This window comes from Urocitellus parryii, chromosome 10 (genome assembly GCF_045843805.1).
Source record: "Urocitellus parryii isolate mUroPar1 chromosome 10, mUroPar1.hap1, whole genome shotgun sequence".
Taxonomy (NCBI): domain Eukaryota; kingdom Metazoa; phylum Chordata; class Mammalia; order Rodentia; family Sciuridae; genus Urocitellus; species Urocitellus parryii.
Genome location: NC_135540.1, coordinates 112,650,083 through 112,676,057, shown reverse-complemented (window position 1 = coordinate 112,676,057; position 25,975 = coordinate 112,650,083). Strand labels below are relative to the sequence as shown.

Here is a 25,975-nt window from a genome sequence, read left to right as displayed (position 1 = left end):
AGAGTAATAGGATAGAGTGATTTATACCATTCCAACACCAAAAGAAAGTTAGAATGGATATATCAATATCAAAGTATATATTTTTTAAATTACCAGGGGGCGGGGCTGGGGATGTGGCTCCAGCGGTAGCGCGCTCGCCTGGCATGCGTGCGGCCCGGGTTCGATCCTCAGCACCACATACCAACAAAGATGTTGTGTCTGCCAATAACAAACAAATAAATAAATATTTAAAAAAAAAAAAAAAAAATTACCAGGGGGTAAAGAAAGACTATTTCATGATTAACGGGTAAAGTTTTTAAGGGTCATAATAATCCTAAGTATTTTTCTGTCAAAATATTGAGCTTCTAAATACACAAAACAAAAAGGGATAGAACTGAAAATAGAAATTGATAAATCCACAAAATAACCATTTCACAATAATTATCAACTATCAACTAACTTATCACTACCAACTAATTTCACCTAGTTGACATTTTATAGTACCTTCCTTCCAAAACCAGTGGAATTAACAATCTTTTGAAAGGTACTTCAAATATCTACCAATAAAGACCATCTGCTTGGCCAAAAAACAAGACTATCTGCTTGGCCAAAACTTATAACCTTTTATAAGTTATAACTTTATTTTATTTGTTTATCATTATTATTTTTATGTGGAACTGAAGATTGAATCCAGTGCCTCACATGTGCTAGGCAAGTGCTATACTACTGAGCCACATCCCCAGCCCTGAGGGCATTTTGGTATGACTACATTTCAAGATACACTGGGATAAGTTAAAGATGTATACTGCAAATCATGCAGCAACCATTACACACACACACACACACACACACACACACACAGTAAATAAGTCAATAGTAGAGAGGAAACTGAATCATCATAATCTTGAATTAATCCAAAACAAATCAATAAATAAGAAAAAGATGGAACAGAGAGACAAACACAATAACAAGATGTTTGTTTTAATTCTCATATTAATTTGAAGAGGTAGGAATTATTTTACAGGTTAGGAAACAGATTCAGACAGTTTTAAATAATTTTTCTAAAATGATACACCAGAATGTACTAGGACTGGGATTTGAATTTAGGTTCCATGTCTTTCAGCTTCTACACACCTTAAGATGCCGTGATTGTGTGTGTATGTGTGTGTGTGTGGGGGGGAGTGCACATGCTTGTATAAGTGTGAATTTTAGCTGCTTGTGTAGAAAAATTTAAACCTGTCTTCATTCAATGTTTATATGATTGACATTTAAATTTGCATGTGCTGATATAATTAAAATATTTTTGCTTTTCAAATTACATTGAAGCTATACGAGAGAATTATTTGAGTGTTTTTCCCATCTGTCTTCACAGGACAGGATATGCCTAGATTCTCCACAGTGAGGGACTAGAGTGAGATGCCGTTAGGAACCAGAAAACTGCTGCACCACACTGTCCCATGGAGCACAGCTAGAACAGTCTAAGTCATTCTCCAGCAAACCTCTTCAGATCTTTAAAAGCTTTTGGTTGTGTGCATCCTTTTTTAAATATACATATATATGAGTATAGTGTACTATGAAAATGTTAGAAATATTTTATAGCATTTTGTTAGTCATGTTGTTGTTGTTGTTGTTGCTGTGATGAAAATACCTGACAAGAACAACTTGGAGGAGGAAAAGTTTATTTGGGCTCATAGTTAAAGAGGTCTCAGTCCATGGATGACTGGCTCCGTTGCTGAGAGCCTGAAGTGAGGCAGAACATCTTGGTGGAAGGGGATGGGAGAGGAATGCTTCTCACTGATGGCAGCTGGAAAGCGGAGAAAGAGAGAGAGAGAGAGAGAAAGGAAGAAGCAGGTAGAAGAAAAGTCCCAGGATACTCTTCTAGGGAAGCACTTCCTCCAGCTAGGCCCCACCTCCCAGTAGACCATTCAGCAATCAATGGTCTAAAGCAATCCATTAGATTAGTAATGAGGTCATCTAATCATTGTCCAAAAGTCTCACCTCTGAACTTTGCTACATTGGAGACCATGCTTTCAATGCATGAGCCTCTGGGGGACATTCCAGATCCAAACAATAATAAGTTCCACAATATGCCAAGTACAGGACTAGAGCTGAGAGTCTATAAGTTCCACTGTTGGGGTACAGCGGAACGTTGGAGAAAGAGACCACACAAGAGACTCACCTCATGCAATCGCAGGGGGGAAATTTATTAGGGATCCGTTCCAGCGCGCTGGGGCTCTGTGCTCACTCAAGAAGGGAGAGCGGCTCAGAGCCCAGAGCAGAGGTCAGGCGGAGCTTAAGTACACTTTTTGGAGAGGGCGGTGGGCTTAGCATACATCAGAACAAATCATCATGAGGCGCGGGGAAATTGAACAACAATCCTGAAACATGATTAGTACATACATTGGCGGGAACAATCAGGGCAGGGGTGATTGGTTGTTTCTAAGCGGGGTACACATTTAAACTGATTGGTTCTGGAGCCTAACTGTCTGCGTGCTATGCTACCTAGAGTCCTTAGCTATTAAACAACCAGGGAATCAATAGAGACATTCACTAGGCAGTTCCAGCATTGTTCTAACAACTTTACAGAGATTACAGGTTCCGGGGATAGCAGAGGAATCGTAACAATAGGCCTTTACCATTTTAACAATTGTCTTTTACTTTTTAGCCCAGGTCTTATAATCTAGAAGCTTTACAATGCCCTAGTCTCTTACACTTTAACTCAAGCTCTTGCAGCTTGGAATCAGCTTAAAATTTTTACCTTTACACCACAATATGCCAAGTACAGGACTAGAGCTGAGAGTTTTGAAGAATCACACAAAACCTGGCAAGGTGGAGGCACCTGTTTTAGTCAGCTTTTTTTCTGCTGTGACTAAAAGAATTGACAAAAACAATTTTAGAGGAGGAAAAGTTTATTTGGGGGCTCATGGTTTCAGAAGTCTCAGTCCACAGGCAGTAGACTTCATTCCTCAGGGCGTGAGGTGGGGCGGATCACCATGGAAGAAGAGTGTGGTGGAGGGAAGCAGCTCACATGATGATCAGGCAGCAGAGTGTGAGACTCCACTTACCAGGTACAAAATATATACCCCAAAGGCAACTCCCAAATGACTCACTTCCTCTAGCCACACCCTGCTTGCCTTCAATTTCCACTCAGTGAATGCCATTAATTCACTGATTGGGTTCAGGCTCTCATAATCCAACCATTTCTCCTTTAAACTTTCTTGCCTTGTCTCACATATGAGATTTTGGGGGACACCTCACATCAAAAACATAACAGCAACTGTAATCCTGGCTGCTCAGGAGACTGAGGCCGGAGGATCTCTTGAGTCTATGAGTTTGAGGCCAGACTGAGGAAAATAGCAAGACCCTGTCTCAAAAAATAAAAGAACCACACAGATATATTAAATTCTAACATTGTCATATTCTATGTAGGAATGGAATACCATGATACAAAATAGGATAATCTATCTAGAACAACATGAGGAGAACTAGGAATTCCCCTGCCCCACAAACATTTGAGAGAATGGTGACCCTAGTTATGTTACCTATTTTCCTTTCAAATTTCTGGAATTTTCTTGTGGTTATTCATTGTTATCTACATATCTAATATAAATAGCTATTTCTTGTTTTATCATACTCTGAAGCTGTCACAAAACTGCCAACGTAAATAAACAGGCATCTATCATTTTAGTTTCATACAGAGTAATTTCAGTTCCTAAAAACCCTCTGTGTTCCCTTTATCCATGCCCCACTCCCAGCTCCTGAGCATACTCTCACCCTTTCTCTGCTTCCATAGTTTTGCTGTTTCCATAATGTGTTAGAGTTGGTATCATATAGGCTTTTCAGATCATCTCCTTCACATAGTACTATGTATTTAAGCTTCCTCCATGACTTTTTATAGCTTGATGGTTCATTTCTTTCAATGCTAAATAATATTACATTTTCTGGAATAGACCATAGTTTTTGGTCCATTTATGTACTGCAGGACATCTTGGTTGCTTCCACATTTGAGCAATTAAGAATAAAACTGCCCAGTATGATGACAAACACCTGCAGTTCCAGCAAAATCAGCAGAAGGATTTCAAGTTCAAGGCCATCCTGGTAATTTATTGGTAAGTAAATTAAAATAAGAGCCAGGATGTAGTTCATCAATGGAGTACCCCTATATTCAATCTCCTGTGGGGGGGGGGATGGAGAGAGAGAGAGAGAGAAAAGCTGTTATAAACATTTGTGTATAACTTATGTGCAGGTTGTGTGTATGGTAAGTTTTCATTTGTTTGGGTAAATGTCAAGAACATGACTGTGAATGGCAGAGTATGTTTAGTTTTGTAAGAAACTCCAAATGTGGCTATGCCAAAGTGGCTATGCCACTTTGCAGTCCCACCAGCAATGCCTGAGAGTTTCTGCTGCACTACATCCTCCCCAGCATCTGGTGCCCTAGGTATCCTGTATTTGGGCCATTTTTATAAGTAGGTAGTGACATCTCATGGTTGTTTTAGTTTTCATTTCCATAATGATCTCTCCTGGGGAGCATCTTTTCATAAGTTTATTTACCAACTGTGTATCTTTGGTGACGTATATTTTAAGGTCTTTGGCCCATTTAAAAAACTGGATTGTTTTCTCATAGCTGAGTTTTAAGAGTTCTTTGTGTACTCTTGCAAACATTTTCTTTTGCAAGCATTTTTTCTTCATTCTATAGCTTGTATTTTTATTCTTTTGAATGTGTCTTTTACAGAACACAAGATTTTAATAAAGACCAGGTTATCAAATCTTTCTTTCATGGATCATGCATTTGGTATCAGATCTAAAGAGTCATAGCCAAACCCAAGGGCATCTAGATTTTCTTAAATATTATCTTGTAGAAGTTGTGTGTGTGTGTGTGTGTGTGTGTGTGTGTGTGTGTATATATATATATATATATATTTTTTTTTTTTTTTGATGCCGGGGATTGACACTTGGGCTTTGCATGTGCTAGGCAAGCACTTGACCACTGAACTAGTGCGCACCCCCCACCACCACCACTTTTAGTTTTACAATGTAATTCTTTGATCTATTTTGAGTTAATTTTCAGGAAGGGTAGAAGGTCTGTTTCTAGATTCATTTTTTTGGCATGTGGATGTTCAGTTGTTCCAGCACCAATTGTTGAAATAACGACTTTTCCCCGTGGTATTATGTTTGTCCCTTTGTCAGAAGCAGTTGACTATATTTATGTGGGTCTATTTCTAGACTTTTTATTCTGTTCCATGGATGCATTTGTCTTTTTTTTTTTTTGCCAATACCACACTGCTTTAATTACTATAAGCTTTATAGTGAGTCTTTAATTCAGGTAATGTCCATCCTCAGATTTTATTCTGATCCTTCAATATTGAGTGGGTTATTCTGTTCTTGTCTCTCCATGTCAACTTTAGCAAATTTGTCAATATCCACAAAATGTCTTGACTGTGATTTTGTTGAATTTATAAATCTAATTAAGAACTGACATCTTCACAATATTGAATGTTCCTGTTCATGAACACAGCATCTCTCTCCATTTATTGAGTTCTTTTGCCGGTTTTGTAGTTTTCCTCAGATAGAACTTGTACATATTTTGTTTGACTTATACCTAAGTATGTAATTTTGGGGACTACTAATATAAATGGTATTGTGTTTTTAGTGTCAAATTCTACTTATCTATTACTGGAACAAGTGATTTATTTATTTATTTATTTTTTTTTTTAAAGAGAGAGAGACAGAGAGAGAATTTTTTTAATATTTATTTATTTATTTTTTAGTTTTCGGTGGACACAACATCTTTGTTTGTATGTGGTGCTGAGGATTGAACCCGGGCCGCACGCATGCCAGGTGAGCATGCTACCGCTTGATTTATTTTTCACAAAATATTTCTAGGGTGGTCTCTTGAGCAGGAGGGCCATCATCTGCAATTATTTTGAAAGTTATTCATTCTTTCCACACTGTTAAAAGAGTGAATTTAAAATTTTTTTTCTTTTTAATATTTTTTAGTTGTCAATATTTATTTCTTTATATGCGGTGCAGAGAATCGAACCCAGGGCCTTACACATGCTAGGCAAGTGCTCTGCCCCTGAGCCACAATTCCAGCCCTAAAAGAGTGATTTTTAACAATGAAGATTTACTATGAACTTTTCATTATAACAGTCTTTTGCCATAGGAAAAAAAGCTCAACCAACTCTTCAGGCACTCCATTTTTTAATGGATGCAGACCATTGTTAAAAGCTATAAGATAAGCTGGAACCCATGGAACCTACAGCCCGTTAAGAGGCACACTAAGATTCTCTCACATTCATTGTGAGCTGTTCATGGGAGAAATCGAGCAGGGCTTAGTACCAAGATTCCCTTCCCTGTTTGACCAGGACCTGTCCTTACAGGGGGCTATTTCTGATTCTCTCCAACCAGAGGCCACCTGTGGGAACACAGGGACCAGCTGCAGCAGATGTGAAATGTGTCCTAGCTCCTCTTTGGAAATCATCTCATACTCTTCCTCTCTATCCCATCTTTTTCTTGGTGATAGAGATCTGGGGTCACAGGGTCAGGGTCCAGGAGTGACCACTTGCTTAATTGGCCCAGGAGTGATCTTCAGATGTTTAAAATAAAATGAAATACAAAGCCATTGATTATTTTATGGTCACTTAAATTTATAAAAATAGCTTTATTTTTAGGAACAAATTTAAATGGCCACATTTTAAATATTCTCCAGAAGTATTTTCCTGGTTAGGCACTTAGTACCTAGGCAATAGAGACATCTGCTCACTGCACAGATATCCTTGCACAGACTAAAGACACTCAAACAATTCCATTTGCTTTCCTGATTAGACCAAAGGGGAGGGAGCGGAGGACAGGGACATGCAGGGAATGATGGTGGCTGAGCCTGCAGTGTGTGCCTGCTTGCAATATAAATGGGCAAGCTTGTCTGGCTAGCAGAATGGGAAAGATTGCTTCTAGCACAGAACCATTGTCCTTTAAAAATGTCTCCTTGTAAGTGTTTTTTTAGTTACTGTTTTAAAATATTTAATATGCCAGATTAAGACTTGGCATAATTTTGAGAAGGCATTTGCATTAATTTTGGGGGTATTTTGGGGAGCAAACAGCTTCATTGTAACAATGATTATAACACAATGCTTTATTAATAGCAGAATTTTCATTTTTGGAACAGGTTCATCCATTTGTTTTTCGGATACTCTCTTTCTGGACTAATAATGTGAGCATTTCATTTTAACATTTTGGAACAGTATGTTTTGCTACAATGCCTTTCTATAAAGACAAGTGTTTTAAGATACACCATTAGGGAAAAAGTGATTTTGTGCAAAGAGGGTAGTGGGAGATCTCGACATGGAAAATGTTATGGTTTGGTTCTAGAATGTCCCCCAAAGTCGTTTTGAAACATGGTCCTCAGTGTGGTGAAGTTCAGAGGCAGGGTTCTTGGGAAATGATTGGATCATGAAGGCTCAGATCACACAGGTGGATTAATCCACTGTTGACTGAATGGATTGCTGGGAGGTGGGACCTAGTTGGGGTCATGCCCTGGAAGGACTTACTCTCACGGCTTCTGGCTGCCATGAGGTGAGCAGCTTTCCTTTACCACACTTTTCTGCTATGATGTTCTGCTTCAGCTCAGGCCGGAGGCAATGGAGTCTGCTTACCATGCACGGAGACCTCTGAAACTATTAGCCAAAATAAACATTTCCTACTTTGTCTGGGTAAGGTATTTTTGTCACAGACCAATTCTTTAGGAATTGAAGAACTTGGAATTTCTTAGAAAAATCCTTAGGGGTTTTTTTTGTTTTGTTTTGTTTTTTTAATGAGGAATGAATTCTTAGTTTTGATCTTGACTCAAAAGTTCATTCTTACATTGTTTGTCAAGATAGACTACATTATACTTAAGTGATGAATTAACACCGAGACCTCAGTATCTTAAAACCATGGCTACTTCTCACTCTCAAGACCACCAGCACCACCCGACCACACCCATCTAGTTCAGTCACCTCTGTCAATCCACAGACCTGTGAAAATTAATGTAATTGTCTCAATCCATTGAGTTTGCGGGTAAATCGTTACATAATTATTTAAGAGTTCTGTGGTAATAGCTGACTAATATACTTGTTCAACATGGCAGAAGGAATTAGGTTGTTGAACATTTTTTTTTTAATTCTTTAGGTTCCAAACCCTAGAAAAATTTGAGAATTGCTTTTATTTATTTATTTATTTATTTTACAGTAGAATGCATTTTGACATATTGTACACAAATGGAGCACAACTTATCATTCCTCTGGCCGAGAATAGCCTGTATACACAATGAAGAAAAAATTTTCACACAAGCAAAATATTGCCTTAGAGTTCTTGAAATATTGAAATTCAGCCATAACAAAAGCGGATGTGTAAAAATTTCAACTTCTGAAAATCACTCTTAAAAACAACTGATATAACAGTTAAAAAAGATAAAAATAAAAAAACAGTTACTTCCCAGCTGGGCACAGTGGCTCCCTCCTGTAATTCCAGCGGCCTGGGAGGCTGAGGCAGGAGGATCTTGAGTTCAAAGCCAGCCTTAGCAACAAAGAGGCACTAAGCAACTCAGTGAGACCCTGTCTCTAAGTAAAATACACAATAGGGCTGGGGATGTGGTTCTGAGTGTGCCTGAGTTCATTTCTCAGTACACACACACACACACACACACACACACACACACACACACAATAGTTACTTCCCTTTCCAACTTACATTAGATAACAAATATTTGTTCAGAGCTTGCTCTGCTCAAAGGCTCTCAGTGAGGACACAGAGAGGGAGGGTTCAGGTCTAGAACTTCACAGGTCCTCACCTCTAAGCAAGTTCCTCACTTTTCCTTATCAGACTCATTCTTACTGCAAGCAAAGAAGACGGGAAGGTGATAGCATAACTAACAAGATAGATTTCAGATGGATCCATTGGAAGAAATAATTTGAAATGTTTTTGCTAGCACCTTGGGGGTGAGTGGCAGGAAGAGGCAGAGATGTCTCATTTTTGAAGTTAATTTGAGAATCTGACTGCTACGATTTATGTTCTAGGAAGCATTCTAAAATAATCTCAACTTCAACTATTTCCATGTAGAAATAGGTAGTTTATAAGAAAATTAGGCAGGTTACTAGAACTTTCTGTGCTTTACTTTCCCATAAGTGATAGTAGTTATCTGTTGAATTAGAAGATCTCCAAATTTCTTCTGCCCACAACTTCTCATACAATTACTAATGATACTGCAAAGAAAATGGTTTCCTTTATAATTTTCACCAGGATTATGCACTTCTTTGCTTAGATTCATGGGGACGTCCTCCATTGACATATCTTTACAGGAAAATGTGAAAGGATGGGGAAAGGCCCCAGTCTTTACTGACTTTAAGCTACCATGCATTTCACACATCAATGCCTACTTTTGACTTTGACATTCTTCTGTACTTGCAGAAAAGGTCTACTCAAAATGTACCAGAAACTGAAAGGGTAATTATTTAGCATAGAATGTTAATTCAAAACACAACATAAGCCACAATCACACATAATTATGTTTTTCAAGTGAGCTGAAAATCCTTCTGTATTGCCAGGAAGGAGAAAAAAAAAATCTGACAGACTAGATATTCTTATAGCCAGGATCCTCGCATCTCAGCAAGGTTCAGGTTTCTCCCTAGAATCAGTGGACAGAGAAAAGTCTGTTTTAAACTACACTGTTAGGAAGTGAATCCTAAATTAAAAAGAAAGAAGTCTATATCTATAGTTCTATTTTTTTGGTCTCTCTTCTATTAAACCTCTTGGCCTACTTTTCATTAGATTTCATTTTAAGTGCTGATATTCTTAAACATTTTTGTGCCTTGACAAATTTTTTATTTTTAATGCTAAAAATGAGAGAGGGGAAAAAACCCAAATTAATCTGGTCTGAAATTTTTTTTTAAATATTTATGTTTATTTTTAAACCACAGTTTAATCCAATTTGATAAAACTGACAATTTTTATGTACAAAAACTAATAGATTCTATCTTGGGTATCTTTTATCCCGCCCCACTTATTTATTTATTTTTTATTTTTTTGGTAGTGGAGATTGATCACTGAGCCACATCCCCAGCTCAATTTTGTATTTTATTTAGAGACAGGTGTCACTGAGTTGCTAAGGGTCTCCCTGTTGCTGAGGCTGGCTTTGAACTCGGAATACTCCTGCTGCTGGGATTACAAGTGTATACCACCACTTCCAGCTTAAAGCAGCAATTTTTTTCCTTTTTCATGTCAACTTCATTTCTAAAAATAAAATGCAAGCATGTTTCTCTAACATCAGGACTGATTATCTTGGACTGTTGGCATAGACAATGAGACTGTCTCTATGGAGTTTTAGGACTGAACCAGAACCAGGACTCTTTCTTCAATATATATATATATTTAATTAATTTTATTTTTTAGATTCAATATTTTTTAAAATTTGTTTTAGTTATACTTAACAGTAGAATGTATCTTGGCAAATCATACTTAGAGTATAACTTATTCTATTTAGGGCCCCATTCTTGTGGTTGAGCATGTTGTGGAGTTACCCTGGTCGTGAATTCAAATATAAGGCTAGCAAAGTTATGTCTGATTAATTCTACTGTCCTTTCTATTTCCCTCCCCACTCCCTTCCCTTTGTTCCCCTGACTAATCCAATGGATTTCTGTTCTTCCTCTCCCCACTCTCCCTTGTTTTGGGTTAGCATCAACATATCAGAACATTCAGCCTTTGGTTTTGTGGGATTGGCTTATTTCACTTAGCATGATATTCTCCCATTCCATCCATTTACCAGCAAATGCCATTATTTCATTCTTTTTTGTGGCTAAGTAATATCCACATTTTCTTCATCCATTTATCTGTTGAAGGACACCTAGGTTGTTTCCATAGGTTGGCTATTGTAAGTTGAGCTGCTATGAACATTGATGTGGCTGCTTAACTGTAGTATGCTGTTTTTAAGTCCTTTGGGTATATACTGAGGAATGGGCTAACTGGGTCAAATGGTGGTTCCATTCCAAGTTTTTTTTATATATTTATTTTTTAGTTGTAAGTGGACACAATACCTTTATTTTATTCTTTTATGTGGTGCTGAGGATTGAACCCAGAGCCTCACGCATGCTAGGTGAGTGCTCTACCTCTGAGCCACCACCTCAGCCCCTCCATTCCAAATTTTTTAGGAATCTCCATACTGCTTTCCAAAGTGGTTGCACCAATTTGCAGCCCCATCAACAATATATGAGAGTACCTTTGTCCCCACATCCTCACCAACATTTATTGTTGCTTGTATTCTTTATAATTGGCATTCTGACAAGAGCTGGAATCTCAGTGTAGTTTTAATTTGCATTTCTCTTATTGCTAGAGATACTGAACATTTCTATTTCTTCTTCTGTTAAGTGTTTGTTCAGTTCCTTTGCCCATTTATTAATTGTGTTATTTATTTTTCTGGTGTTAAGTTTTTTGAGTTTTTTTGTATAATGCTCTATCTGAGGTACAGGTGGTAAAGATTTTCTTCCATTCTGTAGGATCTTTGTTCACATTCTTGATGTTTTCTTTGCTGTGAAGATTTTCAGTTTGATACCATCCCTTTGTTGATTTTTGATTTTACTCCTTGTAGGAGTTTTACTGAGGAAGTTGGTTCTAAGCCTACATGATGGAGAGTTGAGCCTACTTTTTATTCTAACAAGTGAAGAGTCTCTGGTCTAATGCCTAGATACTTGATTCACTTAGAGTTGAGTTTTGTGCAGGGTGAGAGACAGGGGTTCAATTTAATTCTATTACATATGGATTTCCAGTTCTCCCAGCACCAAGTGTTGAAGAGGCTATCTTTACTCCAACGTATGTTTATAGCACCTTTGTCTAGGATGAGATAATTGGACTTTTGTGCGTGTGTCTCTGTGTCTTCCATTCTATTCCATTGGTCTGCATGTCTGTTTTGGTGCCAATACCATGCTGTTTTTGTTACTATAGCTCTGGAGTATAATTTAAGGACTAGAACCAGACAAGGGACCCAAGCATGGCAAGGGCACTCAGGTGTGTATTTTGGTCTACTTAGGCCAAAACAGAAGATGAATTCAAGTTTGATCAGCTTAAGCTGGAAGTCTTAAAAGTCACTGTTTTATCAGACTAATCAATCATTGCACTTCTTTACTCAGTTTTGGAAGTCTTACTATGTTCAAAGATCAGTTTAAATGAATGGGTAAAACGTGAGCTCATGTGGCATGAGACTCCCTGCATCAGCTTTGTGGCTTTACCACTTCCCCTGTAACACTGTGACGTCGCATATATCTCTTTAAGTATCAGTTTCCTGGTCCAAAGGGTGATATTAGAGCTTACCTCCCTCATGGGCTCATTAAGAAGATTCAATGTGATAATGAACTTAACCCAATGATTTAGTAAATGTTGACTACTCAGATTATTAAGAATTAAGGTGTCCTCTATGCAGAGTCAACCCTCAGTATTTCAGTGAGGTGGAACCAAAGAGATCTTTGAACTGACTCATCCCCATTGTTGTATTGAAGATCTTCCCTTTCTCCCTTCTCCACCTCGCTGCTTGTTCCAGGAGGCAGCCGTGAATGGACATCAGTGGGTTCCCTAGCCCTCTGGTTTCCAGTATTCAGCTAGAGAAGGGAAGGAAAAGGATCATCAATTCCCCTGGCTCCTTCCCCGCAGGGTCTGCAAAGTTTAACCATGCTCATTACAGAGACCACATTTCCTGGGAGGGAGGCCTTTAAGTCCAGGCCACCAACACTCCTAGCCTGTCCTCCTCGGGCAGTCAGACTATGCCCTATTAGAACTGGGTCTGGAGTCTATGCTTTGACCTGTATTATCAGCCCACACTGTTCATGCCACTGTACCACGTGTCTCTGTCAAACTCTTGGTGTGTATCCTTCTCTATGTGAGGTCTGCACAACTGCTTTAAAAGTGTGTGTGGGGGTGGTGCTGGGATTGTGGCTCAGTGGTAGAGCACTTGTCTGACGTGTGAGGCACTGGGTTGGAATCTCAGTACCACATATAAATAAATAAATAAATAAAATAAAAGTCTATCAATAACTAATTTTTTTAAAGTGGGGGGGGGAGAGAAAAGGAGAAATACCAATTCAACCAGGATTTGGAAGCACACCAAATCATACGTGAATTCTTTCTCTGCACTGGCATATACCATGGCTGAGATGGTCAAATTTAACTGTTGGTATGACAGGCACAGGCTCAGTGACTTCTTTTCATTTATTTTATAACTGAACCAGCCTTCTGAGTATACCTTCATTTGGGGGAACAAGTTGTCCAGTAGAACTCATAATCTTTCTCATTGTGAATAGCTCTTTGTCATTTTTCTCCAAATAGTTATCGACCAGCCCTTGACTGTATCCTTCAGCCCAGTTCTTGAAGACTGAATCAAGTATACAGCCAATCAAGCACACCAGGCTCTTGATAAATATTGCATCAAGGGATATCAATTTTAGGGGGAATACATCATATTTGGTTCCTTAATTATGTAAATAGTGTGTTGAGCAGCAGTCTCTAAAATTTGCTGATCTAGTATTTTGACTATTATGGACATTTCATTAAGAATGAAATACAATATATGGCCTTCCAAAAACTCCACGTTTTCAAGGTTCATCCATGTCGTAGTGTACTATCCGCCAGCCCTTCACATCATGTTTTCAATTCTCCTGCTTGAATATACCCATGATTGGAATTTCTTAGTCATATGATATCTTCTTCCTTTCTCTGGCCTTGGGGATTGACCATGCTACTGCCCTACTACTGAGCTATGCCCCAATCCCCACCCTTTTTTGCAGTATTGGGGATTGCACCCAGGGTGCTACTACACTCAGCTACATTCTGGGGCCACCAGCCACTCGCCCTGCCATCCACTTTTTTAAAAAAAATTGAGACCAGATTAGCTTCAAATGGGATCTTCCTGCCTTAGCCTCCAGGGTAGCTGGGATTACAGGTGTGTGCACCCACACCCAGCCCTATGGTTAATTTTTAAAGGAACTGGCAACCTGTTTTCCAAAGTAACTGCACTGCCTTTCATTCCTACCAGTATTACGAGGATTTTAATCTCTCCACATGCTCACCCAGTTTTTTTTTTTTTTCCACTTTAGTTATCTGTAATGGTTTGAATGAGGTGTCTCCCCAAAGGTCCTGTGTGGATGCAGCAATATTCAAGAGGTGGATTATGAGAGCTGTAAATTAATGTCCATCGTCACTTGAATGGCTAATAACTATAAGCAGGTGGGACCCAGCTTAAGGACACGGGCCACTGTGGGGCATGCCCTGAAAGAGTTCATGTTCCTCTGGGTCCCTTCCCCTTTTGATTCCTGGCCAGCCATGAATGGAGCAGTGCTCCTTTGCCAATCCCTTCTGCCATACTTTGCCTTACCTTGGGGCCACAGCAATGGACTTGGCCTATCATGGACTGAACCTCTGAAACCATGAGCCTGAAATGATCTTTTCTCCTTCCTAAATTGTCAGGTATTTTGATCAGAGCAACACAAAGCTAACACGCAATCTTGGTGAAGGTGATGATTAATAATTCTGAACATCTTTTCATGTGCTTATTGCAATTTGCATACCTTCCATGAAGGACACAGTTTCTTTGCACATTTTTTAAATGGTCTATTTTATTGTTGAGTTTTAAGAGTTCTCACTTTTGGATATCAGATTCTTACCAAATAAATGACTTGCAATTACTCTCATTCCAGTTTTGTTGATATCAAATTTATCGTTTTTCTTATTGCTTACACAGTATAAACTCAATATTTAAGAAATGATTGCAAAACCAAGACCATGATTTACGGATATCTTTGTTTCCTTAGAATATTAAACCCTATGACCCATTTTGAGTTGTTCTGTATCTGGTGTTGAGGTGGGGGTATAATTTCATTCTTTAGGATGGGGATATCCTGCTTGTCCCAATACCAATTGTTGAAAACACCATTTTTTCCCTCCAATGAACTGTCTTGGCACCCTTATTAAAAACCAACTGACAGATATGACCGTTTACTTCTGTTGGCTATCTGGGTTCCTTGTGTTTCCATATGAAATTTAGGAGAAGCTTGGCAATTTCTGCAAAGTCAGCTGAGATTCCAACAGGAATTGAGTTGAAACTATAGATCAACTTGGTGAGGATTGTCACCTTGGCAATACTGAGATTTTTACTCCATTACCTCAGAGGTATCTCTCCATTATTTAGGACTTTTAAATTTTCTTCCAATGATTGTTTCACATATTTTGGTATTCAAATTTGGTGCATACTTTGTTGAATTTATTCCTAAGCATTTTGTTCTGTTGCTATAATTGGAATTTCTTTCTTGATTTGATTGTTCATCACTAGTGTGGAGATATACAATTGATTTTTACATATTGATCTTATATCCTGCAACCTAGCTGGAACTATATTTTTGATCAGCAGCCTTACCCTAGTGTGCCTTGCTATAATATATTCAGCAGCTCGAGTTATTTGGTAATTCTTTTAATGTTTGATAAACTTAATTTCCTTTTAGTTGGTATTTGAATTCTAACCAAAATTATTTGGAGTACTGCTTTCTACCTAAAATTGGTTTTTTATTAAATCTGGCTAAAATTTTGCTCCTCAGGGGCCAAAATAAAACCGTTTTGACTCAGTAAACTAACATTTATTCAATTTTGCTCTTCCACAATGGTTGTGAAATTTTTTTTTTTTTAATTTTATGTGGTGTTGAGGATGGAACCCAGTGCCTCATGCATGCTAGGTGTGTACTCTACCACTGAGCCACATCCCCAGCCCCTGGTAGTCAAACTTATACTTTATGCAGTAACTAAAGTAGAAAGACACAATCCTATCACCTTCTTAGCGCAGCCTTCTGCTTTTATACTCCAAGCACTATTCAAATACTGTAAACAATCAATATTCGTTCATTCTTAAAGGTCAGGAGTAGCAGCTGCAGGGTGTTTTTTTCTTCCTGATGGAATGGTATTGAAAGTAGGAAGCATATGTTTAATGTTAACGTACAAAATACTGTATGGAAATCCTCTTAAATTAACACATCACTCCTGTATCATCACTGGCTGCTCATTTCATTCACTGGATTAAATGAATTTTCAGATGATTTTTGCGTGCTTCCCTGATATAACTGAGTTATCTTTTATTCGAGTATTAAGCATATATTATTTTCTTTGCCACCTACAGACAAGCCTAAAACCCCAAGCTTCTGGGGGAAAAGTTCTCTATCAAAAACAAAAAACAAACAAAACCCCAAAATGTTTCACAATGAACTGAAGAGAAAGATGCAAAAATCAATTTAAAACACTTAACAGAGACTTGACATTTATTGTGCAATTTTATCCCCAACAGAACATGTGGCATTCTAGAGGTATATGAGGTAATAAAATCAATACTCCAATTAGAACACCTGAAATAATTGGCTCTAGTAACAAATGTCTCTTATAATTAAAAATATTGAATGTTTAAAAAACTCTTATAACATTTTAAGTTCCTAAAAGAAATGTGCCTAACACTTAAAAAACAACTTACTCTTCTATATAAATTGTTCACAAAAATTTTTCTTTTCTATTCTATATTACACTATGCATTTGTAGTTTTATTAACATTTCCCTAATGGGTATTAACTCTACACAGTACAATCAAATAGAAATTATTCATAGAGAATCCACAAGACTCCAACAATAAAAATATTAGGATCAATGGATTTGTCACAGTTTTTCCACAAGTATTCATCATAGAAAATAGAGTAAAGGCAAGTTGGCCCCAATGTTAGGCTGCTACATGAAATTCTAGAGAGAGGCATAAAGGCAATGCTTAAACTGGGCAGGGTCAGGCTGGACCAGTGACCTTGAAAGCTCTGTGACCTACCTCTGGCATGCCCTGTTCCTAAGCTCGACCAGGCCCCTCATGACCTTGGCATGCTTGAACTTAAGACACAGCCGAATTGATGTTAAAGCCAAAACTATAGGAAAAGATCAACTTATTGTATATACCTACAAAATCTTCACAACCACTTTCACAATGACATTGTAAATTAAAACACTCTTCCACACCTGACTTAACTCTAAGGCTACAAATACAACAAATGTAGACAATGGAACATTGGCCCATGCCCAGTGCCACTTCTAGGAGCCCCCAAAGACTGTCATTTCACCAAATTAGATTTTTTTCCCCTTTTTATATACCCGCATTTTAATACTAGGACTATAAGACAAATGTGAAAGAATTAGCAGTTTTAATTTACTCACTTCTTTTAAATTAAAACTTTTCTGGTATTCACAGATTGTTAGGTCAAATTTTATGCAGGAACCTGGGTAGTTTTCAGAGGATATGTTTTGTATGCTCTTATTTAAGCACAAACAAATATCAACTTTTCCTTGCTGGCTTAAGTGAAAAAAAAAAATCCACCTAGAAGTGTAGATAAGTTTTTTGAGAACTGAGCTTTGACTACTGGGGAAAACTGAACTGGTCATCCCACTTACTGAACCTACAAGGATCTTGATGGATCACTCAGTTTCCTTATCCACAGATAACAGGAATGGCCTCAGGGGGTAGCTGTGATTGTATGAAAGAATGCATTACAGTGCTTATCAAAACAACTGGCAAACCAGAACACAATAGTTGCATTTCTTAGTTAGCTGTAGTTAACTATTATAGTCATAGTATTTTTGAATGGGCCCGAAGTGTTTTCCAACATGGCCAAGACACATCTGGCCACTTGTACTAGTGCAATTATTCTGAGAATGAACAGATTTTGAATGGGTTCTACTAGCACATGCACTTTCACTGCAATCTGGGGACTAGTGATTCAATGAAAACAAAGCCTTGTATTAACCAGCTATGGGTGATGATGAGAAAAGCTTAATCTAGTCACTGTTACTGCAGGGATTTAGTAATTTAATGCTTTCAACAATCAAACTGACCATGGCAGTCATTAGATGAGAGAAGTCCAACCCTTGCAATGTTTCCCGCTATTTGATATACTGGTGAAGGGTAATAGTCATCTCTAATGTGTTAACATGTCAGCTGAAGTTTTAACATTTACGTTTAGAAGGTAAGTACTTAATGAGGTTTTTTTCAGGGGGGGGGGTTTCTTGATGTTGTCTGATGTCAATTCACACTTCTGTAAAAAAAAAAAAAAAAAAAAAATGAAAAATCCAATGCCACTGCCTAACAATGTGAGCAACTTTGCCATAGTCTGGTTGACATTTCCCTCCATTATTTCAAGTGAAGCAGTTATTTTTATCCAGTTCTTAAATGACTGAAAGAAGCCATCACTATGTTTACAAAAATACATAATGATACATACTGTTGTTTAGACACATTTACATTAGAGTTCTGACTTGAGCATTCCATTTGACATGTTTTGCCAAGCAGCTTTGGCACATGTCACTACATTAAACTTACACCAGCAAGATTTGCACCATATGTGCAAAATCATTTTTCTATTACATTTCTACAAATCTGTATATAAGAGCTGTCAAAAATTAACACAGATCTGTACTATGAAATGACATAGCACTGAGTGAGAAACGTTATACATTTAAATGTGTTATCTAAGAATGAAACTTTAAAAAATTGAAATCTAATAAACTGAGGAGGTAGTCAATGGGTATTAGGTTTAAGTCTAGAGCACATATTGAATGATAGAATCCAAAAGAGAGTGCAATGTGTGTTTGTGTTTCTAAACATTGTATACTTCATCTTTATATAATGCTCCATCCATTTTTTGAGAGCAACAGAAGGGAGGCACAAGTCATTAAAAGCAGCAGGGAAATGTAGAAATCACAAATCAGCAGATTCTAAAGTTTGGGTTCTTGTCTAGATTTTGCATAAATATCAGGTGTTACAAGAAAGTTACTGGATTTAAAACATTTTATCAACATTAGTTACCATTACTTGATGCCACACAGAGTAGCTGGGTCAAATTAAAGATTATAACAACATACATATGTATCTCCTGATAGTCCTGATGACACTGTTCTATAAATGTGTTTTATTACTTATGAAGAGGTAAAGAATGTTCCAAAATATACAATCACCCACTTCACTTTTACTGATGCTGTGGTGGAACAAGGAATACCAAGCGGGAAGGGCTGCCCAGGTTTAAGGACTGGAGAAAACACTTTCAAGTAAATTGAAATGTTTCCAGTTTTTCTCAAAAGCACTTAACACTTGGGTGAACCAACCATGAGATTTCTGAACAATGCACCATCAGAAAGTGAGAGAAATGTGACTTGGTTCAATGGCTTGCAGAATATTGCTCCCCTCCCCAGGTTCCTGATCTATGTTACTGACAGATCTTTCCAGGGTTATCCTTAACCTGGCTGGAACCATGCTGGGGTTTCAGTTTACTTTGAGAAGCAGAAATATGGAAAACACAAGAAATGCCAAGACACTGTCACTTTTGGTAGGTAGGGACTCTTCTGATAGCTTGTACCCTGGACCCACCTAGCCATTGACAAAATTGCCACATTTGGTCTTTGCAGTCAGATTAGCCTTGGGACCACCTCTCACCAATGAAATGGAACACATCTGCATTCCTAGAGTTTTAACAATTACACCAATGCTGAAATGATTCAAGGAGAAAAGTTGACAAAAGAACAATGTGTCCAACTACCAAAGATGTGGCAAATCAATCAAGAAAACAAGCAACACCTCCAAGTGTCTAGATCACGGGAAAGCTAACAGCAATAATGGGATGTCATCTTTAGTGGTGAGTTAAACTGCCAGAGGCTGCTGACCCTTACCAAAAAATACATCCTTTGTTAAGATCTGATTTAACAATGAGGTGACCATGTAGGAATCTTTAACACACCCAGGTAACACACTAGCCTACAGGTGAAGCTCAAACGGCAGCACAGATACGCGCTAAGGAGAGGGGCCAGATTATTTGAACTGATGTAGCACCTGGGTCAGGCGGTAAACTAAACAAGTGTGTTGCACAAGACTTAGTGTTGAGGACGAGGGAACACAAGACTCCAGGCTGGGGATCACAGGTCTTGGCACCAAGAGAAGCATGAGATGTGGCTATGGGATGCTGATTAAGTGATCCCTGTGGGCCTTAGCTTCCTTAAGTGCAAGATAGCCAATCTGTGTTTGAACAGTCTAGAATTTGTAGCATATTAAAAGACAGCTGATAATTCACCTGGAATGGGGTGCAGGGGAGGGAAGAGAGTAGGTATGCCTCTGGAACAAAGGTGGTGTGGCAAGCCTGGCACAGCAGCTGTCTTGGTGATGAAAAAAACTCCAGCCACTCTGTGGGTTCTTTCCCTGACAAGCAGGCTGCATGAGATTGCACACCACCCTCAGGGAAGAACAGCACAATGCAGGGCTATGCACAGATGAGAAGAAATGTGCAGACCCTTCAAATTTACAGGTAAATAGTAAGAGAAGTTTTTCTTAAAAGCTGTGGTTAAGTTTTGCTGCTACAGAAAAATGACAATGTACCTTGCAGTAATGATGACTATAGCCCAGGATGAAAAAAGACGGAAAAACAGATGAGGCTATGGTGGTGTTTTTCTTCTGCACAAGGTTTCATGTCATCAAAGAAATCTCATAAGACACTGACTTTCTGGACCTCTAAAAACACAAGAAGTATCCTTGCATCCTTGAATAGCCAAAGATATTGGTCTCACAGTTGCCATAAGAGACACTGAATTTGCTTACATAATTTTACTTCCAACCTTGAGCTAATTCACCCAAGAGGATCTCCCTAAATCGTCCAACAAATCTGAGAAATGACCATCTCCATAAACAAACTTTTAAAGAAAGATTAGTTTTTAGGATTTCACATACACTGGATACTAATTATTGAATGCAAAGAATTTGCGATTTTACTTTAACAAAATATAGCATGCTCATGAATTAAAAATTTTCATCCAATTTTCAAAACCTGTGTTCACAGATGACATTAACAGCCTTCGATAAATGCTGCCCATTTAGTTCTTTGTTCAATAAAGAATGTACTAATCTGAACTTGTTTGCTAAAGGAATTTTCTCCTCACCTCCAAAGCTGAACAACTAACCTTCTGGAAATGATTCTAGCACCTCTGTAGCATTTGTTGATAGGAAAGGTTCCAAAGACATCACTAATTTCACATATGAAGCTCAATAAATTAAAAAGAAGTTGAGTTGGAGTGGAACAGTGTTAACGGAGCTAGAGTCTGGAATGCAGGGGAATCCTGGGGCAAAGGTGGCACACAGATCGCATGAGACATTTTCATCAAGACAATGGGAAACAGATAAAACCTAAAGATCAACACAGCACAGAAAACCTCTCAAATTTTGAAGAAATTATCAACAAGCCCATTGCATAGTTATCAGAATGGCCTTGAGGCAGGTGTGTTCTCAATGCCTGAACATCTGATCAGTACAGCAAATACCCAGGTTGCACCACGAGCTTGGTCTAGTAGACCAAAATAATTGATGGAATTATCACTGTTCAACCCCCTACTTTGGCATTGTGTTGACAAAGCCTGACTTAATGCTATGGAACCTATGCATCTATGAACCAAGATATCAAACATTTGAAAATGATTTTGAATCTTTGGATGTTTCTTGATTGGCTTAATGAAAAATGACTACTATTTGTAAACTCCAGAGATCACACAGTGCCCTTTTGATCAACACAGTGGAAGTTTTCTTTATAAAACAACAAAAAAGTAGTTAACTTCCAATCAACCACTGTCTATACCAATGGCCTCTGTTCTCTGGCTTCTTATTAATAATAGACTTTTTGTAACATACAGACAGCATGTGATATCTTTGCTGAGAACTCAGAATTCAAGTATTTGGAAAACATGGACAATTTACTTGAATTAAAATAAGAGAAAACTTTTTCTTTGTCCCTCACAATAACTCCCATGTCTTGCCTTCTCTCATGGGCAAACACTAACTCACCATTCCTTGAAGCTACCTCTGCTTAAGAAGCAGAGCTTACCTGAAGATGTCGGACAGGTGAGTAGGAGCTCACCTATCTTTCTACCCTCACTGTCTAGCCAGTAATCAAAATCAACTACAGTTTCTTTCTTTTTTATATTACTAAAGTCTGTTGTAGGTGCCATATACTTCCCAAACAACCCTAAAATGGATTTCTATTTGGGAACTGTGGTCAAGGGAGTTTTAAGGTTGAGAATGTGTGAAGTATGACTGAACAACATGCTTTGGACTCTCAGGTGATGGTAAATGGACATTCACAATTGGAGCTCTTGAAAGGACCAGCTGCTACAGCGGAAAGATTCTGTCCACTAATCCCCAGATCCATCCTGTGAACTTTTATTGAAGACTTCATCCTGTGAAGCCTGGTGATCGATTCCTTCATAAAATGAGCCACCGTTGTGCAGGAAAGTTCCCACTGCCCGCCCCTGCCGGGCATGACCCACAGCGTCGCTGAACACTTTGTTTATCTGCTCCTCGGAGGGCATCCACCAATCGGGGTTGGAGGTGCAGTGCATCCTAATGAATTCTGCGGGAATATACACAACAGTAAAGAGAGAGAGAAAAAAACAATAGCAGGTTTTGACAGATGACAACAGGACAGGCTGCTCAAACATTAACAGAAGCTCCATCAGAAAAGCTGTATGGGAGATCCAATGCAGTGCCATGATGAGGTCACTTATTACACCCAACTTATTTCAAACCAATTTTCTTCTCATATGTACAAGTAAAAATCCCCTAAGGGAGAGGTCATCTTGCTAAGGAACATTTGCTGTTGAAAACAAAGGTAAATTTGATCAGTAAGACATTGTGTGCACCATGCCTGGTGCAGGTTAGTAACGGAGCACACTGATATTTTGAGAAAGTTAAATCAAGAAGCACAGCAAATATCATTAGCATGGTATTCTTTAACCAGCTAAGAGTTTAAAGACTGAGCACAATAAAATGGCAGGGTCTTAATGAGAGGGAGGGTACTAATTCAGAGAAGGTTTCTTCATTCTTAAAATGCTGCAAGATGGGCTACACTTCCTTCTCAAATTGAAATATCTACATATTTACTAGCAAATATATGATCTCAACTAAATATTTAATGTTACCAGAATATAATCAGCATGCTTGGAGGAGGGATAGCTCAGCTGCCTTTGGCATGATCACCATTTCTTGCCCATGGATTTTACACTTATGGGCTGGATAAAAGCTGTGGGTTATGCCCCATGTGAGAAATGTACTAGAGACTGTGGACTCTGGCTAGGCAGCCTGGCCAGCATCAGTGTGACCATGGACCAGCAGTGTTCTTCATGCAATGGCATTGGTTCTCTGGGATGTCTTTTCATCCCTCTGTTTCTCTGACTTGCTATTAACATGTGAATCAAGTTTCTAGAAAGGGATACAGTTGTAACACCCTTCATCTTGGCTCCTTTGTAAGCCTAAGGGCAACTTTGTTGAATATATATAAAGAGTGCACCCAGTAGAGCCCCCAAGCTCAATACTGCCTGTTGGTGAATAAGTCCATCACTTTTGATGATATTGGGGAATAAGGGAAACTATGGCTAGTTTGCTAAATGAACCCTAGTAAGTTCTATCACCTAGTCAGTCTAAGTAAAATTTTCAGATTGGCCAATGAGAGGTAGGCTCTGGAGTATACCCAGTTAATACTGGTATTTTTCTCAGATGGTTTCCTGAGGCATGGGCCACTTACATGAGGATCAACAAGATCACCTAGGGTGATCATAGCCAGGAGCCATGCATGGTGAATGAGAAATCTCTGGCGTGGGCTAAGAATCTTAAATGCTAATAAATACCACGTATTCAGCCTAGCCACTTATGGTTGCAGAAACGAAGTGCTTACGGTAAGGTGGCACTCAGCAGGGAACATAGGGATATTCTTTCTAATATACAAAGACTTTATCAGTGGTAACTAAAAAAAAAAAAAAACAAACCCAAAACTATAATTTCTTCATCAGGAAAATTTTTGATCCCTACCCAGATTAAACCAGTATTAAAACTTTATAGTCAATAAAACTGCTATTGAAGTATACAGGTTAATATTTGAGTGTTCTAATGTGGATTTTTCAGATGTGCCAGTGTTCAGTTGGCACTATTATGTTTCTACTTGTCTAGATGTTTATTTGTATCTTTCAAATCAACTGTGTACCTCATCCTGATTCCTCCTCCTCACATCTGCCTGCTTTCAATAGTGCAGATCAGCTGCAAAATAATCACCAGTTAATACGAATGAAATGGTAGTATTATCTGAATACTTAGTATTTTTTTTTTTCTTTTTTTGTGGTACTAGGAATTGAACCCAGGGGTACTCTACCATTGAGCTACATTCTCTGCTCTTCTTATTTTTAAAACTTTGAGACAGGTCTAAGTTGCCCAGACTGGTCTTGAACTTGCCATCCTCCTGCCTCAGCCTCCAGAGTCACTGAGCCCAGCTCTAAGCAGCATTTTTAATACAGAAACTTTAAACCAAAACAAAGTTTTACTGGGTAAGATATCCTGCAGGCATGAAGGAAAATTAATTCTAAACAAACTTAAGGAGTTGGGTTGAGTATTCTTGAGAAGAAAGCTAGGAGAGGGTGGCAGGCTAGAAGTGGAAACAAAGTTCTATTTTACCAAATTTAAAAAAATATATTCCACATCTTCCTTTCTTTTGTGCATTTCCCTATGCTCCCATTTTGCCAGAAATGGCCTCCTCTGGCAGCAAAAATAAATCTGAATTTAAAGCGTGAAACATGAGGTGCTATGCAATGCTTATGTACCATTAAGTGAGAACAACGAGGCTAAAGCAAACGATTTTTTACAGAGCTTCTCACTACCAGGTAGATGGGCCACATGAAGTCTATATGCTTCTCAGTGGAAAGAAATCAAAATACAGTAAGGCTGAACACTTGTACGGGGCAGCCACAGCCAATGCGGTGAAATGGGATCACGGATGGTGGACACTGAGCGGAAGGATGCAGTACCTCGGAGGCATGTGACTTTAACTGGATCCAGAGGGCGTCTTTCGGGACCTGTCTCTCCTGACTGCACTGACCTTTTCCTTTTCCCAAGGCCGCATGAGTACTTAAGCTCATCGGTTGTGAAAACAAATCTGATGAGGTAGCGAAGGAGCCTTCTCCCATCTTTCTTTGAAGAATTTACAGCCTCATCCCACTGTTTGCTCGTTATGTAGACGGGATAGTTGTTCAACAGCTGCTTGCTTCCCTGGAAAAGCAAAATATTTTCTCATTACCTACTGAGCCAGCCAGCCAGAAGCCAAAGTGATCTCCATTTCAAAGGCAAACCTGCTTTTTAACCAAGTGGCTATGCTGACAATGAACCGGTACTGAAGAGCACAAGTAATTGCTCACACTCAGAACGGGCACTTTTCAAATTACATTTGCATTTTCTATAACAAGAGCCAATGAGGTATAATGAACACCTTTGAAAGAGGAGCTATTTATAACTCGCATTTTAACAGGTAGGTTAAAATGTGTCAAGATCCAATGACAGGGAACACTATTTAAATATAACCTGTAACTTTCCTTTTCAATCTATTAAAATATGCAAAAAATGACTTTGAAGAGTGTGATCAAACAGGTCCCTTCATCCTCTGGTTGGCAGTTAAGTACTTTTAGAAATGGTGCTGGTGGTCTAAATTAATCAGATATTACCCGTGTTTAAAGCACCTAACACCTGATAGCCATTGTGTTACAGTGGAAACAACATTTAAAAAAGTGATTTTTTAAAAAGGGGAACTGTGGAAACTGGAAAAAAAAATCATTAACAATAATGCAAAACAGGTTTCCTCAAATTATAGCTTCTACAAATGCCACTATGTCAACTCAAAATTTTTCTTACTTTTCACCTTCATAATTTATGTCTGCTATAAAATTCCCAGGCTAAATAGCTGCAGTGGGACTAATTATGGGAATTTCTGTAACATTTATAAGCCATGTTTAGTCAATTGCACCTACACAACCATTACTTTAGTTCTGGCTGTCCATAAAATTCTACAGTCCAGGACAAATTAATTAACCCATGATCTCAGTTTTAATGTACTCTTTCCCCAGTAATTAA

At 38.4% G+C, this 25,975-nt stretch overlaps 1 protein-coding gene across 1 annotated transcript in view; it reads right to left on the bottom strand.

Moving 5' to 3' along the window:
* Nucleotides 1-22,221: 22,221 nt before the first annotated feature.
* Bend4 (BEN domain containing 4) overlaps nt 22,222-25,975 on the bottom strand; it is a 28,820-nt gene continuing 25,066 nt past the window's right edge. The window contains exons 4-5 of the mRNA XM_026385201.1: nt 24,880-25,120; nt 22,222-22,439 (exon numbers count right to left, since the gene is read on the bottom strand). Of these exons, the coding sequence (XP_026240986.1) occupies nt 22,222-22,439; nt 24,880-25,120 (459 nt within the window). The remainder of the gene's footprint in view (nt 22,440-24,879; nt 25,121-25,975) is intronic.